We start from the raw sequence: 17,703 nt of genomic DNA, 5'->3' as shown, positions 1-17,703 counted from the left end.
GGTGGGAGAGTCCACCAGAGCATCAGGACCAGGAGGGCAGCCCACTCCTCCCAAAGACAGTAAATAAGAGGGAAAAAAGTAATTAATAAGGCAAAATAAATTAAGAGCATCCCCTAATAAGTGACCCAGTTTAAATAAAAATAAAACCTGACTGACACTTCAAGTAAATAAAGTTTCATTGAGCACAAAGTTCATCCTTGATGTTGGAAACTGCAGTTTCACATAAGTCTAGAAGCCACTAAAGAAGACTATGAGAAGCTGCTGAAACCTCTGAAAAATGCTAGTAAGCAGACCTTTAGTTAAGTTTGTCAAAGAGAAACACCTCAGGACTTAAGCCTCATTCTCACTCTTCATTATAAAGATATTAATTAGTATATCAATTTTTTTAATATAACTCTTTTCTGCCAAGGTTTATGATTGACTTTGTCCAGGGGAAAGTTCAGGTAGATTTACTCTGATTGAGGAATGGATAAACAGCACTCACCTCTCACCTGTTAAAGATGTCAGGCTCCACTTACACACACATTTAGATATAAATTATATATAGTCATGTAATATTTTCCAGATATATTCTATCACTGTGATCTGGAATCAAAGGCTGGAAACTGCGCTGTGAATTTTACACATGAGATCTAAAGTAACGTGTTCACTTAGATATTCTTTGTTTTCCTGGTGTCATATTCTTGTGCGGTTGTGATGCTGAATTTCCCTCCTCAGGATCAGAGAGGTTTGATCTCATCTCAATGAACAGCTCCTCTATCACATAACCACAACTTCACTTTAATGATTCCTGATGTAGAATGAAAACACTTCATTTTATTAACATGATGAGAATCAGAATTAGTCATCATCGTTTTTATAATAATAACGTATATTTGATTTAAATGTTAAGAAACTTTAAATGGAAAAATAATTTAAATCTACATCATGTGTCCAAACTGGTTTCAGTTCAGTTTCACTACACATTAAATTGTATTTAATTTTATTTAAATGAAACAGCACCTGTCCTCCTCTCGTTATTTATCACTGTGGCGCCACCTGGTGGTCAGAATCAGCTCAGTGCTGTGGACAGAGCCTGAATTAAATCAGTGAATTACATCAAATGTTCTACTGTAGTTTCAAACCATGTTTTATAAGAACTGATGTTTTCCCTTAAGAGTCGCTGGTTTGATTCCCTCTCCTGACAGGCAGGTGTACCACAGCACCTTGGTTCTAAACCCTCAGAGGAGACTGAAAGGCTGCTACAGTTCTGACACCACCTCAAAATCAGAACCAGTTTTTACCTAGAAACACAAAAACACATCACAACAGACCAATGTTCTGTTTAGTCCAACTTTATTTGTTTGGATCATCTCTTACAAAAAAGATCTTCAGCGTTTCTTCCTTCACAAATAATTTAATGAGTCACATCGCTGGGTTCTTCTGTTAAACAATTTCAACAAGTCTCTGTGTCTATATGGACAATTACATTATCAACACAATGTGTAACACAGTCCTGCCCCCCCCCCCCTTCTCGTTCAGTGCAAAATACCAAAACACATTTTTCTTCAAAAACACTTTTTGTACAGTTTGTTTCCACTAAGCTGTACAAGAACAAGAAATAACATACAGTAAGAAAATTAAAAAATAAAACTAAATATTTATGTAAATCTAGATTCATGTGACAGTTTCACTGATTATCTGACAGTTTTCATCCTCACTGATGTTTATAGAAACTGGTCTCTTACCTTCTCTGCAGGAGACTCGTCCATGACGCTGTCGACTGTCGAACCAAATGATCGACTGTTGAAGTTAGAGAAGAAAATGGCTGAACACACGGACGCAGACAATCTGTATTAAGATAATGAGATGAGGGCGACACCTTCAAACTCAACCAACAGGACTAACAGACGGTTCATTCAGGTTCCTGAAACCTGGACAGAACAAACACCTTTCTACAACTGGTGGATGTAAAACAAGAGACATCTAGAGCTAGATTTGTATTAACAACATCAGATTTACTGTCACCCAGTTTCATGTCTGACCTACAACGTCTCACAGAGGGAATCACAGCAGAGGAAACGACCTCCTGCCCCAGAGAACTACAAGACTAATTCACAAACATCTGCTGAGACCAAGTCCACCTGAAAACAAGGCGAACATAAACTGATGGAGGAAACCTGGTCGATTGGGGAACAACTGACCGTTGTTAAAATACTAAATTATCTAAGTACGATCTTAGTAAGTTACTAAGTTATTGAGTTTCCTTCTTTATGTACAGGTGTGAACAAAGTTTGGCCACATCTGGGGAAAAATCTACAAAAAGTGTCATTTTCCCACAAAGTGACCAAACAACAGATATTTTAATTTTCTCTGACTCATCCAATTGATCAGCACAGACTAATGTCATTATGGGAATCTTTAGAAATACCAACCTCTCTTTTATTTTGGAGGGTGAGGGGTATCGGTCAAATCAGTGAACTACAGGAGCCCGTCAGGAAAAAAAACATTGATGAAACGTCAAATGACCAAATAAAAATTCTCACATAAGTAAAAATGACTTTTTGACAAACCATCAAAATTAAAACAAAGTCTTTCGTAGTTTTGACTTGAGGTCTGAATATTTTTTAAAACTTTGGACTTAACATTTCATATATTTTATTTTTACCTTTTGTCCTGGTTGATTCTTCCTCGGCTGCTGTAAAACATGGTTGGAAATGTAAAAAAACAATACAAGCATGTAGTTATTCCACGTTTGAGGTTTTAGAATAGACCCAGTCTCTTGTGAACATGCAGTAAACGATGTAAACCTCTTCATGAGAGGAAATGTGGTCTTAAAAGACATAACGTTTTCTGAATTAACTAAATTAATGTTTAGTAAAAATCGGGTTGATCCATGATCCTCCGTCCTTCAGTCACTGCTGAATATTCTGTGAATAATCACGACACAGACCTTCTGCCTGTTTTTTCTCCACTAACTTTTATTAAAACTTTACGTAAAGCAACAGATTTTACAAGTCGAGCAGTTTGATTCTATTCTGACCCAGAGACACTGACCTCAGATCAGTGCCTCTAACACAAACAAGGGGAGAAAACCTGACGCAGAATCATAGGAACCGGATCCTGGATCTTCAGTCAACATGTGAACACTGCTGCCGGTCTGAAACCACCCGAGCTCCTTATTGGTCCATGCTACGAGTTTCATTTCACCGGCTGAACTGTGCGAATGTGTCATTGGTCTACACAGGAAAACTGAGTGAGTCTAAACTCCAACAGACAACAAGAGGAACTACCAACGGTTTACAGTACGTTACCTTCAGGAAGAGATTCATCTGTGAAATCGTGACAGAGACAGCACTGTGAACTTTACAAGGAGCAGTCCCACATTTTAGGAAACCCTGTCCTCCAGAGCCAGACAACAACAGATCAGTTTCATCTCAGAGTTAGTTTATGTTGTTTTTATGAACAAGAATTCCCCTGAAGAGCAAAAACCAACACTGAATTCATCCTGCTAATAGGAGGAGCAGAACACTACCGCCTTCATCATACCTGAAGATGATATCTCCTAATGTTTCATTAGGATTTCCCTTCATTGGAACAAAGGGTGGTTCCCAAACCTTCTGGCTTGTGATAATGAAGCAAAGGTTCCTTCTGTTTATGGATTATAACCCACTCAACATACATACAGCGATTATTTGAGTAACTTTAAAGAGGAAAGACTATCCTGTAATTAACATTTAGAGGAATGTCTGAAAAACACATCTAATTTTATGTAGCAAGTGTTTTTTCTTGTGCTGATCATTGTCTCAAGAATCTTTAGATCAGTGGTTCCCTTTTTTATTTAACTTGTCTGTTTGTTTTGAGCAGTTTGATGAAACAGTGACTTTCTCCTCAGATTGTTTCGTTTGAATCAGTTCAAGACGCCCAAAAGATAAAAAAGGAAAAGCAAAGTTTAAGAGAAAAGTCTGGAAAATAAACCGAACTCTGTGTATAGGACTTCATATTTTTCTAATTTCCTACATGGCTAAATGTCTTCCAACCCTTCCAGTCCAGACCTGCAGGTCTCAGGAATCCCTGCCTTCCATTTATCTTGGAACCACTAAACTAAAGGAACACAAGTATGGGACAGATGTGTCCACATATTTATGACCATATAGTGCCAGTAGCCTTTGCCTCCCTGCCAGAGCTCCACTGTCCAAAAGCCATGAAATACAGCTAAGAAGCAAACTGTTGCTCTGGATGAGCTATTCTGTCATTATGATTTAGTTTACTGTGAAGAACCTCATTGACTCAGACAAACAAACTGATTATAAGAACATGTTTGGTTTCAGTCTTCTGTCTTTGCACCAGTTTATGAGGAATAAATCAGCTACCGACAGTAAAACAACCAAACAGGCTCCTGTGTGTTTTTGGAGACCAGTCGAGAAGGACTGCAACGGTTCCCCAAAATCCAATGTGACATCTTTAAATTCTTCAACAGTCCAAAACCAAAATATATTACATTTTCTATTATACAAGAAAAAAGAAACACAAGCAGAAAATATTTAACATTTCTGCTTGAAAAAATTGTTAACAATCAGTTTTCTGTTGATCAATTATTCAACTACATCACAGATAGTACTTGTTAGCAGGATAGATTAAGTGTTGGGTTTTTATCTTCAGGAATTTGCTGATGATACTGAAAAGATAAAATAACACCACCAGCCTGATCCTGTAAAAGGAGGCTGAACAGATCCAGGACCTGTTTCTGTGCTGGATCAAGAGAGATGAAACCTTTATCCGTCTGAAAGATCCGACTCTGAAGACGAGGGTTTCAGAAAATGTCAGCCTGGTCTTTTGAACAGGTGAAGGTCAGTTTTTTTAAAAGTCTCAAGTCTGTCAGCGCGAGTCTCTCTCTTGCCCTTTTCCAGCTGCCTTCCCACCACACAGTTGGGTCAGCTCCTACTCAAAGTTAAAATCGTACTCAAAGTCCAACGAGGTCATGTCAGGGGGGAGGCCCAGCGTTTCAGGGGTGATCTCCATCTCCTGAGAGCCCCCTTCTTCTTGCAGTGACCCAGAACCAGGGTCTGACGTGTCTAGTCCCTTTGGGTCTGAAGCTGCTGATTCAGAATCCCCTGAAGTCATGTCAGATTCTGGCTCCGACTGGTTTTGCTGTTGCTGCTGCCGCCGGGTCTGGTATCTGGTTTGGGATCGAGTTTGTCGGACAGGGCGGGCAGCAGGGGATGCTTTCTTTGTTGGAGTTGTCTTGCCTCTTGTTTTGGGGCCCGGTTTGGGTTCAGGTTCCGGAGCTGTGTCAAGATGAGACTGAGTGCCCTGGTCTGGTTGGGGTTTGGATTGTGGCTCTGTTTGGATTTGAAGAGGAAGTTTGGGCTGGCACTGAGTTTCAGGTGTTGGTTCTGGCTCAGTTTGTGGGGTGATATGGGATTCCAGTTTAGAAGTCGAGGACTGGTTTTGGGGTTCACTCTGAACCACTGACTGAGCTTGCTGAGTCAGTTTTGGTTGAACTGTCTGTGAAGTCGTTTCAGGGGTTGGAGCTGGGGTAGACTGCATGGACCAAACTGAAGCTATTTGAATTTCTGAATGGGATTGTGGAGTTGATGGGGGACTCTTTGAGTCTGGTTGTGGAGCTGTGTGGACCTGAGTTGGAGGTTGGGATTGGGATTGGGTTTGGGTTTGGGTTTGGGTTTGGGCTGGAGGGTGAAGTTGGGGTTTTGGTGCTTGCGGGGCTGGAGGTGTACTTTTATTGGAACTACTACTGGAGTCTGTTGCTGGTTTGGTGATTGAAGAGGAACCTGACTGGCTTGTGCTGCTGTAGAAGATGCCGAATAATTCCTGGGCTTTGGCCGCAGCCAGGTTACTCTTTATTTTCTCAGACTTCTGAGCTCCCTCACTCATGTTCATGAAAGGGGGAGGTTTGACAAACACTGTACGGGTCTGCTCACTCTCCGGGACGCCAGGAGCTGCAACATCAGACACTATCTTTATCATTGCTGGTTGTGTGGGTTTAGCCACAGATGGCAGAGGTTTTCCTTCTGAGGCTGCAGGCTTAGCCTCAGATGGTATAGGCTTTACCTCATCTGAGGCTGGATTAGAAACTGGTGGTGCAGGTTTAACCTCTATTGGTGCAAGTCTGGACACTGGTGGTGGAGGTTTGGCCTGAAATGGCTCTGGTCTAGACACCGGAGGAGCAGGTTTAACCTCAAATGGTGCAAGTCTGGACACTGGCGGTGGAGGTTTAGCCTCAAATGGCTCTGGTCTAGACATTGGTGGCGAAGGTTTCACTTCATATGGTGCAGGTCTAGATGCCAGCGGTGGAGGTTTAGCCTCTGAAGGCCCTGGTCTAGACACTGCCGGGGTAGGCATAGCCTCACACGGTTCAGGTCCACCAACTGGAGGCACAGGTTTTGTTTCCAACAGTGCGTTCTGAGCATTTAGAGCCTTTGTGAGACCGTCAGAAAGCGTTGGGGATATTAAACTTGTGTTTTGGGGTCTGATAGAGAGGAAGGTATTCAGAGGCGCAGGTTTACCCATCATGGTTGTTTTCCTCAGGACTGCAGCAGGTGCTGGGAGATTGGGCCTGATCCTTCCCCGGTTGGCACCATTGGACACCCAGGGAGAAGGAGGCATGTTGTGCTGGCCCCCCAGCTTATGGGCGATCTCCTTAGCAACAGCCATTGACTTTGCAAAAGAATCCTCCACAGAGACTGGCTGCTGCTGGCTTGCAGCGGCTTCGTCTTCCTTGATGAACTCAGCGGCCACTTTCTCAGCCACCTTCGCCAACATGTTTTCCTTCTTCTTCCACGTGAACTTTCCAAATGAAGTGGTCGGCAGCGCAGGAACTGGCTTTCCAGCTTCCAGGCTCTGTTTGCGGAGCTTGGCCCTCATGGCCGGACTGGGCCCACAAAGGACTTTGGGAGGGTCATAGGGCTTGGGCGGAGGTTCAGGCTTGATGACCTCTGGTTTCCCTGTTGGTTTGCCTGGGTCAGGCTTTTTAAAACCTTCCCTCTCAGCCTTAGGTTTCCCTTCATCTCGTTCTCTGTCATATTTGGATCTGAATTCTGAATATTTACTGTATTTATACTTGTCCTCGTCATTTCTCGGGCCATATTTAGGGCGGTCATCATATCTGTCATCATCATCTCTGCGATATCGGTACCGATACTCCTCGTCTCTGCTGTATTTGTATCGGTCGCCCCTCTCTTCGTCCTCTTTACTGTAGCGGTACTTATCATCCTTTTTGCTGTATTTACAATTTTCATCCTCATCTTTCTTGCTGTACGAAGGCCGCTCCTCTTCCATGCTTTTGACACTTTTACTATCCTCCCCCATCTTGCTATGCTTCAGCCTTTCCTCCCCATCCTCCTTTTTAACTTTAGACTTCTCCTCTTTCTGAGAAGCATCATCATCTTCCTTCTTTTTCTCCTTGTCCTTTTTCTCCTTTTTGTGTTTGCTCTTTTCATCCTTGTCTTTGCCACCTTTCTCGTCGTCCTCGTGTTTGCGTTTCTTGCCACTCGTCTCTGAAGACAGTCCTGCCTGACGGTCCAGGTTCCTCCTCTGTTCATACAGTGGATTCTCGTACATTTGTTTCTGGTGAATGTGGCATCAAAACAGAGAGACAAGAAACCATTAAGAAAACATATGAACAGCCTGACATACAAACTCTTCCAATTAAAGCTGAGCCTCTACAATACATAACAGCAACAGTAAAAGAAAATAAAAGTAAAAGATGTTTGGGGTCATATTACAGTGTAAAATACATGTGTCACCACTGTTTAAAAAACACAAATATTAATATTAGTATTGGTGTCAGAAGTCCAGTACTGGTTGGGGTCTGCTTTCTACCTAAATCTAAAATGAGATAGTGGAAACATGTTCTCTATCCCACTTCTGCACACCTGTCCTCAGTTGTTTCTAAACAGGAAACCTGTCTATTAAACCCAAACTTAATGGACATCCTATATTGTCTTAGTATCTGAACCCTAACACACAAACTCTCCAGTCGCTCAAAAGTCTGGAGTTCCCTGATGATGTGAATGCAGCACGGTGGACAGCTCTAACTTCACCACATTCTGTCTCCATCAACTGGTGGCCCACCCACAATAATATAGTAGTAATAAATAGTTCCTGACAGTGAGTCAGTCCCCATTGACTCCCATGTTAAAATGTCCAACTTTACAGCAGAAATCAACATGTTTACAGCCTGGTACAGAAACTGTTTTGGTCTCTAGAGCTGATTTCCTCCTTCATGACACCTGTTTATATAACTCACCTGTTTACATTTTATTAAGGACTAAAGTTATGGAGGACTGTGGGCATGGCTTCTTTGAGTAACAGGTGGGTGACAGGTGGGCAAAACCGGCATTCACCGAAGTTTTGGCTCCACACACGCCCCTCCTTTTTGATCATTTTTGTATTAGCTGTGAGTTAGGGGCGGAGTCAGACACTGCCAAGATGGTGACGGTGGATCAGCTCACTCTGAGCTTCAGAAACCTGTGAGTGATGTCACAGAGGCGACGTCCATCTTTATTTGGATCTTCGATAGTTTCTTCAACACACGCTGCTGTTTAGTTTTGTCATTATTTAAAGCTAAATCTTTTTTATTTCCATTGTACTTGGATGGAGGCTGAAACCTGGACAAAACAAAAACTATCAAACTGGAGAAATATGTTTTTTCCTTTGGTAATTTGGGTCAACTGCCCCTTTAACACCTCCTTCACCTGGCCGCAGGTGGTGGTGTGTGAAATCTTTGTGTGTTTGTGTTGGTTCTTCATCGCCACATCAAATACCTTGTACTTCTCGTTGTGAGCATGCGTGGTGACGTGCTCTTCAGCACAGATGGCGTCTCCGTAAAACTCTTTACACAGCAGACAGAAGAATCCTCTGACGGGCAGCAGGAACTCCGACCCTGCAGCAAAACACACGAACCACAGCTTAAACCCACAGGCGGAGATAAAATAAACTGTCAATCATGTTTACCTGGTGGACGTCTCCATGTTCAGTACCTGTCAGGACAGGAGAGGGTCAGACAGGTGACAGCTGATTATCACATATGTAAATAAATAAATGGATGGTGAAGAGTTGAGAGGTAACAGGTGGGAAAGTGTTGTAGCTGCTCAGTGACATCACGGTTACTGTGGAAACGGGAGCATTAAGACAAACGTTTGGGGGGCGGCGAGCAGAAGAACCTGCACCAAGCAGCTACAGCACTTTCCCAAAGGTTACCGCAGGTCGTTACATTCACAGCTGCCTTTGTTTGAGGATGACACATGAAAACAAATGAATTGACATCAGAGGTGTGGACAGCAGGAAGTCTCCTCTGGTCCCAGTCTTTGTCACTCTGTTAGCTTTTATTAAGAGACACAGAAACTGCAGCAGAGATCCAGACTGAGCTCCACCTGGAAGCAGAAGACGGCTAACAACATTCAGCAGCTCACACATCAGGGTCATAGGAAGAAGAAGCAGCATTACGATGAGTTTTCAGGGACATGATGAATGTGCAGCTCGAGTACCTTTAGCCGGTTTTGTCAGTTTCTCTTCCGGCAGCATGTTCTTGATGATTTTGGTGGGAGTGGAGGCCCAGGGCCGGTCGTACGGGTCCAGAGTCTGAGACAAGGAAAGAGAAGTGATGTAACAGGAACACATACACGAAGGTGCGTCCAGGTGTGAATATCAAACCGACTCTTTCCAAAACAAGAAATGTGATCAATTAAATTTATAAAAGGATCTTAAAGGAATTAAAAGTTGACATTTATACACAAAGATATTTTTGAAATTGTTGTGAAAAATAAAAGCAGCAGCAGTGAACAAACCTTTCGGTGCGTTTTGCTGTGCAAGTGCGTGAAAAAATCAAACATGGAACCAGAGGTGACGTTACAGTTTTTGCACCAGTGGTTTCCTGCGTCATAGTATTCAAACGGCTCCGGGGGCGGCGTCGGAGGAGGGGCGCTGACCGGCGGCTTGACGGGGGACGCTCTCGACAATGACGGCGCCGCCGCTGAGGTCTGCTAGAAGAAAAAAAGATGGAGGAGAGTCAATGCGGCAGGGAAAGCTCAGCAGTCAGGATTCAGTCAGACAGAAACGAGCTCCAGCTTTAAAACTCAGCTCCACAAAATCTGGAAATGAAAAAGTTTCTTACCGTCAGAGATTCCAGCCGCAAGGTCAACGTGTGTTTTGAGAGAAAATGCGGCCGACGCTTTTATATGATACCGATAACAACGTCTAACTGGCTTTAAAGTTTACGCTTCATTTACCTTCGAGATCTTAAAGAACGAACAAATACACAAAGTCTAAATTCACCCGTTTTACTTTCTAAATAAAACTTTCTGTTAACATCAAACACACAAGGAACACGAACATCTATCTACGTTCAGGACAAGATCCAACAATCTTGTCGTTTCCAACATTTACTGAATGAATAGACTCGTGATTTTTACTTGAATGATCAAACATCGATTCTTAAAATCCACTGATGGATCTTTGCCCGTTTCCTCAGCCACATGTTGTGTGTGCAGTTGTTACCTGTTGTGCTTCAGTCAGAGCTGCATGATGTGTAAAATGTAAAATGGATTTATTACAACGAGCACAAAGAGAAGTTTTTGGTTAAAGGTGAGAGATGATCCAGTAGCTGCTCTGAATCACTGAGAGCTGGACATTTAAAGTTTCCAGGGAAAATAAATGTTTGTATTTTGCTGTTTTTTCTTAATAAACATGAAGCTTTCATCAATTAAACTCAACACTTCCTGCACAGATGTTTCACATTAAAAGCCCCCCCCCTCCCCCCACCGACAGAGATACTGGTGTGAAACTTGTGTTCAGGACATTTTGAGTTTCACTGACGGCAGGTTGAAGAAATGTCAAAGTAGGAGCGACAGAATTAATAACTGTAGTTGTTCTGAGGAAATGAAACCGCCGCTGTTATCATTTCAGACTCGACACTCGTGTGACGTGTTTCAGCGGATTCTGAGCTGACCGGACGACAACAAACAACAACAATAAACCACAAACATGAAGTGACTAAAATAATAAAGAAGCATCGAGTTCAGACGTTGACAGATGAAAATTTTGTCCATATAAATAAACTTCATGAGGTTAGTAAACGTCCTGTTTGTTAAAGCAGCTGCTTCTTACAGTAACAGATGATTTTAATCTGGTCTGTTTCCATCATAATTAAATAAATGGATCATATCTGACACCTGAAATCAGCTGAACTAAACTAATTAATAAAGTTTTTTTCTTCATGATATTCACGTACATTTTTAAAATCTAAAAACAATCAACTGTAAAATCTGGTTTTATTAAAGTAAATAAATGAATAAATACTGATAAATTCATGGTTATATTAGAGTAATGTTCCCTAGCTATGAACAACAGTAATACTTTCTGTATCAGTGTTACCTCCTCTGCAGGTGTTTGTACCTTTGACGTGGAGCTGCTGGACGCCTGCTGCTCCTCAGGACTCCTCTCCGCCTCCTGTTTCTTCTTCTCTGATGACACAACTGTTGATGGCGTCTCGCTCTCCTGGTCCTCAGCGGGTTTGCTGGCCCTGCGGGGCCGGTCGGACGGGCTGAGGCCGAGGATGAGCGCCACCTTGTCGATCTCATTGCGTTTCTTCTCGGCGGACTCATGCTCTTTGCGGAGGTTGGAGATCTGGGTCATGACCTCCTCCTGCAGGTGGCTGATCTCCTGCAGCAGGGGGTCTTTGTGGCCCCCCTTCTCCCGGCGCTTCTTCCTCAGGAGCTCGCCTGGAAAAACAACACAGGATGTTTGTATCAACAGTCGGGTGTGGAGTCCCTCAGGGGTCAGTTCTCAGACTCCTGGGTCACATTATGCAGATGATACACAGATTTATGTCTCTGCTAATCAAGAATTATTCCTCAGCCACCAAAGACTGGACGTCTCTTTCTTTCCTCCACCTGAACCCGGAGAAAGAAGAGTTTGGCGCTGCAGTTTATTGGTCCTGTTGACACCAGGTTACTAAACTCACCAAGGCCTGTTTTCTTCAACTAAAAAATATCACAGATATCTGATCGATCTCATCTTCCACTAAACTCACATTTCAGCACATCTGTTGGTTTTGAATTCACAGTTCGGTTTGTTTTTGTTACAGTGAAAACAAAAGAAAGAAAAAAAATTATTTTAATTTACTATGAATTTAACTCGTGAACATAAAGGTGTGATGGTGAACCTGTGAACTTGGCAGCATGACTGAAGTGATGTGATGCATCACGTCAACATGGAAAGTTTCAACATCAGGTGGATCCATGAGGAACCAGAGTTTCAGAGGCGTTCCAAACAAAGTGATCAGCGAGGGTGACTCTTTCAGAAACCGTCCCATAGAGACAGAGACAGATGTTTCTGAGACCTGGGCACATAAACCTAAACCACCTGAGTGGACAGGGACAGGTGGAGGGAGGAGGAGTCAACAACATGAACTCACCTTGTTGCTTCCTGAGTCTCTCCAGCTCCTTCATCAGATACTCCTTCTTCTTCATCCTGATCTCTCTCTCCTGCTTCAGCTTCTCTCTCTCCTCCAGAACCTGAACACAGAAACAGTCGGGTTGAGCTCACCTGTCGACAGGTACCTGCTTTACCTGGAGGTTCGGTCTGTTTCACTGTGATGCTCCAGGTGTCAAACCTTTTGTTTCTGGCTCTCGTTGTTCTGCTCCTCAGACACTTTCCTGTCGTGGATGCTGATCTTAGAGATTCCCTTCTCTCCGTCCTGAACACACGATTTCACCAAAGCTACAGAGACGACCAGGAATCAGTTTTACAACCCAAACCCCAGATATGTATGAATATACTGTAAACACACACACACACACACACACACACACACACACGACACCATCAACATTCAGATCTCAGACAGAAATAAACTCTTCAACCAGCAGGAATCACTTTATAAAAAGTGGAATATTCCTTTTATCATCAATCATCCTGATCAGACTGACCTTTGACCCCCAGCTCAGGGGGTGGTTTGTTGTAGGGCTGTTTGTACGGCAGAGTGGGGGGGAACTCGTCGGTCTGGGGGGGCAAGGTCATGCGAGGGGGCGGGTACATGGGCGGCCACTGCTGGGGCATGTAGGGCAGGTAGTTTCCGAACTGGCCGTAACCCGGCGGGGGGTAGTTCGGGGCCATCATGCCATGGACCTGTGCGGGGGGGTAGGTGGGTATGGGCACCCCGGGGTGAGGGGGGAGGTTGTTGGGGTTGGGGGTCTGTGGCGGGAGGTGTGGCGGCGGCTCTTTGTGCAGTGGTGGTGCGGCATCGCTCCGCTCCACCTTCGTCTCCTTCACGTCTCTGTCTTTGTGGGATTTGGGCGGAGCTGATTTCTTGCAGCTGTCGTCGCTGCTCCAGCTGCTCCTCTGGGTGCCCCCCCTGCTCCCCCCCCTGCTGCGACTCCTGCTGCTGCTGCTGCTGCTGGAGCTGCCACTGTGGCTCCGCCTCCTGCGGCCCCGACTGCCGTCGGAGCTGCCGGAGGAGTACCGTCTGCACCGTGTGGGTGTCTTCGGAGGCGGCTTGTTTCCGTGGAGACGCTCCTTGGTCCTGGCGGCCATCTTGGTGATCTCTGCGACGCCCAGGTCCAGGCCGATGGTCTTCAGCAGGTCCTGGATCTTCTCGTACTCCTCCAGCGCCTGGCGCTCGCTCTCCTCCAGCGGCTCCGTGCCGGGCGGGAAGGCGGGGTTCGGCACCTGGACCGTGATCTTCTGGTCCGGGCTGATGGTGGGCCGGCTCACGTACCTCGTGTCCACCTCCCCCATGGAGGAAGAGGCGGGGAGGTGAGGCGAGGCCCCCGGAGGGAGGCCGTAGGTCTGACCAATCACGGCTTTGGGAGGGGGGTAGTCTCCGTACAGCACCTCCTCCGTCACGTCTCCGTACAGATCCAGGCCATGATGTCGGACCGGCTCGGACGCCGGCGGAGGTTTGGGCTCCTCAGAGTCTCCGTACAGGAACTTCTCCTCGTCGTCGATGTCGTCCATTGCCTTCGTCGTCTGAGCCTTGTGCGCCGACCCCGCCTCCCCCAGCAGGTTCAGGATCTCTTTGATCTCGGCGTCGAGGCCAGCGCGGTTAGCCATCTGCGGGTCGGACCGGAGCTCCGACAGCATGGACGCCACCGTGTGAGGCTCCATGCCTTTCACCGCCAGCAGCAGCTGGTCGGCCACATGGGAGAAGTTGGAGCCCTCCAGAGCTCTGGGAGAGTCGATGCTCTGAAACACAGCACAGAGAAACAGAGAGGAGTGACGCCTCTGTACCACAGTTCATCAGCATTTACAGGGTTAAAGATTCATCTCAGCTGATTAAAGTTACAGCTTCAAACTTCATCAAACACAAAGAGACTGAAACTGGAGACACAGACAGATGTGAGTCTCTGCACAGCTGTGGACCGTCTCCTTGGACTGTCCTCCAAAGTTTCTACTTTAGTAAAACACAAACGAAGACAAACTGATCGACTCGACTCCGTCTTTACTCTGATTTTTCAGGATGTAAACAAACTTTTCTACAAACTTCTGGTTTCTTGTGTTTAGACATTTTAAATCTTCGTTCTTTTGTTGAACATTGATTTGTTATTGGCTGATTGAGGCAGCAGCAGTGAGTCTATTTTTCGTCGTACCCGTAGCGACGGCGAGTCCTCGGAGTCGTTGCGTTTCTTCAGGATGGATTTGGTCGGCAGACTCAGCATCTCCTCCAGCTCCTTTCTGCGTCGTGCCATCTTCAGCTCTTTAAACTCCTTCCTGGATTTCTCATCGCTGTCATTTCCGCTGCTCGAGCTCGAGCTGCTGCTAGCGCTGCGGCTCCTCTGTCTGCTCTTACTGCGGGCGTGACTCGCCACTTTGCTGAAGCTCCGCCCCCGGCTTCTCCCCCTGGATCTAGATCTGGACCTGGACTTAGATCTAGACCTGCTGCGGGGGCGACTCTTGCTCCTCGCCCGGCTCTTGCTCCGGCCCCGACTCTTGGCCCGGCTCCTGTCTGGACTCCGGCTCTTGCTGCGTCCCCGACTCTTGGCCCGGCTCCGGTCCAGACTCCGGCTCTTACTCCGGCCCCGACTCTTGGCCCGGCTCCGATCCGGACTCCGGCTCTTGCTCCGTCCCCGACTCTTGGCCCGGCTCCTGTCCGGGCTCCGGCTCTGGCTGCGGGGCCGGCTCTTGCTCCGACCCCGACTCTTAGCCCGGCTCCGGTCCAGACTGCGGTCTCGACTCCGGCCCCTGCTCCGGCTCCGCTCGTACTCAGGTCGGGCAGGATACTCTCTGTGAGGAAAGACCAGCGTCAGGTGACTGAAATTAAAACCAGAGACCAACAGGATCTGAATTTAGCAGGTAGAGTTGGTGTTTTCACGTGTACCTGTCATGATGCCGTGAAGGGGCGGGGCCAGATGTTCCAGTCATATCATTGCCAACAGTGATGACCAGATTATGGTCGAGGGGAATGGCCCCACGTGGTGACGGAGATCTCTGCAACAAATATCATTTAAAAAATTTAAAAAATCAAACTTGCAACAAACACGATTTCATGAACCTACCACAACAACATTAAAATAAATCATTAAATCATTAAGAAATGATAAAATGATGTTCCCTGCAGCACCTTCTTGATGGTTCAGGTTGGTGTCACCTCAGCTACACCACTATTAAATTAATTTAAATTGAAATTAAATTAAAAAAAAAAAAAAAAACGAACACATTGAATTTAATAAAAAAGATAAACTGTCAATTATAAAGTAAAGTGTCTGTAACTTGGTCAATTATATTACAAACACAACCCCGGAAATGACCTTTGTTATTATCGAAGCCGGAAGTAGGTCCGTGATTGTTCATTGATGAGAACCACAGACGAACTCCGTTCATAACTGACAATTAAATAATCCCATAAAAAAAAGTCACCCAACATTATTACAACACCTTTAAAAAAAGATCAAAGTTTTCTTTAAATCGGCAACTTTAAAAACCGCGAACGAGCATCTGTCACCGCGAAACACCGACTTTAATAATCTGTTTTCCGTGCTAGCTGAGCGTTAGCTAGCACGGTGTACTAGAGTTTAGAAACTTAAAACGGGACAGATATTTAGGCAGTAAAATGAAACTTATATGGATTCAAGTTATCGACAGTTAACTCAGGTAAATGTGAGGAACATTTAATAATAAGCTCCACAGTTATCACAGTAGAAACACGGTGTGATAAACTGCCAGTTTTCTTAATGGAGTTTGGTTTTCAGATAATAAACGATGCTCACAGAGAGAATGACGTCAGCGGACTGCAACTATGATGCATTATGCAGAAAGTTTAACACCAATAAAATACATCCGGTTCATTTTAATCAGACCCTGTTTTTAGACCGGCTGACCCACCTCTCTCGGCGGACCACCGGCCCAGTACTCCCCGCCTCGGTGATTCCCTGACCCGGGGGAAGGGTACCTCCTGCGCGGCGGGGAGCGGCGGTAGGAGTCCGGGGGAGCATGGTCGTGGTAGCCGTGGTGGTAAGGAGGCCTGGGCCGGCTCCTGTCGTCTCTGTAGTCCGGTGCCGGGTAGGGCCTCGGAGGCCGCGGTCCTCGGCCTTCGAAGGGCGGCGGGTAGCCTCCTCTCGGCGGAGGCCGACCACGGTACATCTCCTCCCGCAGAGATTCTCCGCCTCCCCGCGGTCAACCAGCGGATGTTTCCAGCGTTTATTCAGTGCAAACCAGAGACCTGCAGGCAGTTCACTGTCTGTATGAACCTACTGCTCAGATATCTGATATATAAAACAAAACAAACTGATTTCCAGCGCGATGCTCTGTGCATGCATACGGACCACTTCTTCTTCTACTGTCAGAAATAAACAGACAGGACTGAACGAGCTGGTGCCCCCTGCAGGAACAACACGGTATAACACATGTTCAGAGGGTCAGTGGCCCCTGGACCAGAGTCTCTGTGTGACTGTTAACAGTTGTTGGAAAGTCAGTGAGTGTTTGGGTCTGAAGGTCTGGTTCTGATGTCGGAGGGTTTCTGCTGCACTGACACGTTGGATCATCCTCTGAGGATTTTAAAGTTTTAAAGTTAGATTTGGTCTAAATGGTCGAGTTTGTTCCAGATATCTCTGAAGTTTGGATTCATTTTAAATTTCCTCATGATTTTCACTTTGTTTGTATGATCTTGAAGTTGGATAAATAAAATAAAGTTATTAAATTCTGTAATCTTAATTTTACCACCTGTGAACCTAATATTCTGTTTTAAATCCAATGTGGTGGAAGAGCATAACATTATTCATGGCTTCAACAAATAATATATTTTTTAGCTGGTTTAGAACAAAATTATTCAATCCAGCTAGAATTCAAAGTAATCTCAGATAAATTCATTTTAGATTAGTTTCAGGTTAATACTTATCATGTTTAAATTGACTTCAGCTGAGAAAGACTGAACAATAGTTACAACAAAACATTTTCAACTTTATTCTACAAAAATTGAAGTACTCACAAACATTTATAAAATATCAGATGTTTTCTTTGCTAAAAAATGGTTCCCTTCAAAATGGTGAATATATTTTACAAATACATTGAATAAATAAAATTGACATGTTTGAGAAATCATCTGTGACCTTGTGTTTGTCAAGCGGCCACACGTGAGGCTCCGATCCCAAGCTTGAGAACCTCTCCTCCACTCTGTCAACACACAAACCTCCGTGGTGTCTTTACTGACGTGAACTGTTTTCATAAGGGTTCGGTTTAATTGTCAGTTTGTGATGTGAAGTTTTCAAC

The 17,703-nt window shown here is 45.0% G+C and overlaps 1 protein-coding gene across 1 annotated transcript; it reads right to left on the bottom strand.

The window, feature by feature from the left end:
• Positions 1–2,879: 2,879 nt before the first annotated feature.
• On the bottom strand, positions 2,880–17,466 carry znf318 (zinc finger protein 318). The gene is made up of 11 exons (XM_022748639.1): positions 16,321–17,466; positions 15,317–15,426; positions 14,589–15,222; positions 12,930–14,184; positions 12,614–12,720; positions 12,416–12,488; positions 11,395–11,720; positions 9,789–9,980; positions 9,489–9,582; positions 8,766–8,884; positions 2,880–7,566 (listed from the first exon to the last, which is right to left on the bottom strand). The coding sequence occupies exons 1-11, from the start codon at positions 16,576–16,578 to the stop codon at positions 4,921–4,923; spliced, it is 5,814 nt and encodes a 1,937-aa protein (XP_022604360.1). The 5' UTR covers positions 16,579–17,466; the 3' UTR covers positions 2,880–4,920.
• Positions 17,467–17,703: the final 237 nt, after the last annotated feature.

The sequence above is a fragment of the Seriola dumerili genome, unplaced genomic scaffold (assembly GCF_002260705.1).
Source record: "Seriola dumerili isolate Sdu_G_001 unplaced genomic scaffold, Sdu_1.0 BDQW01000127.1, whole genome shotgun sequence".
Taxonomy (NCBI): Eukaryota; Metazoa; Chordata; class Actinopteri; order Carangiformes; family Carangidae; genus Seriola; species Seriola dumerili.
This window is presented reverse-complemented; position numbering and strand designations above follow the sequence as displayed.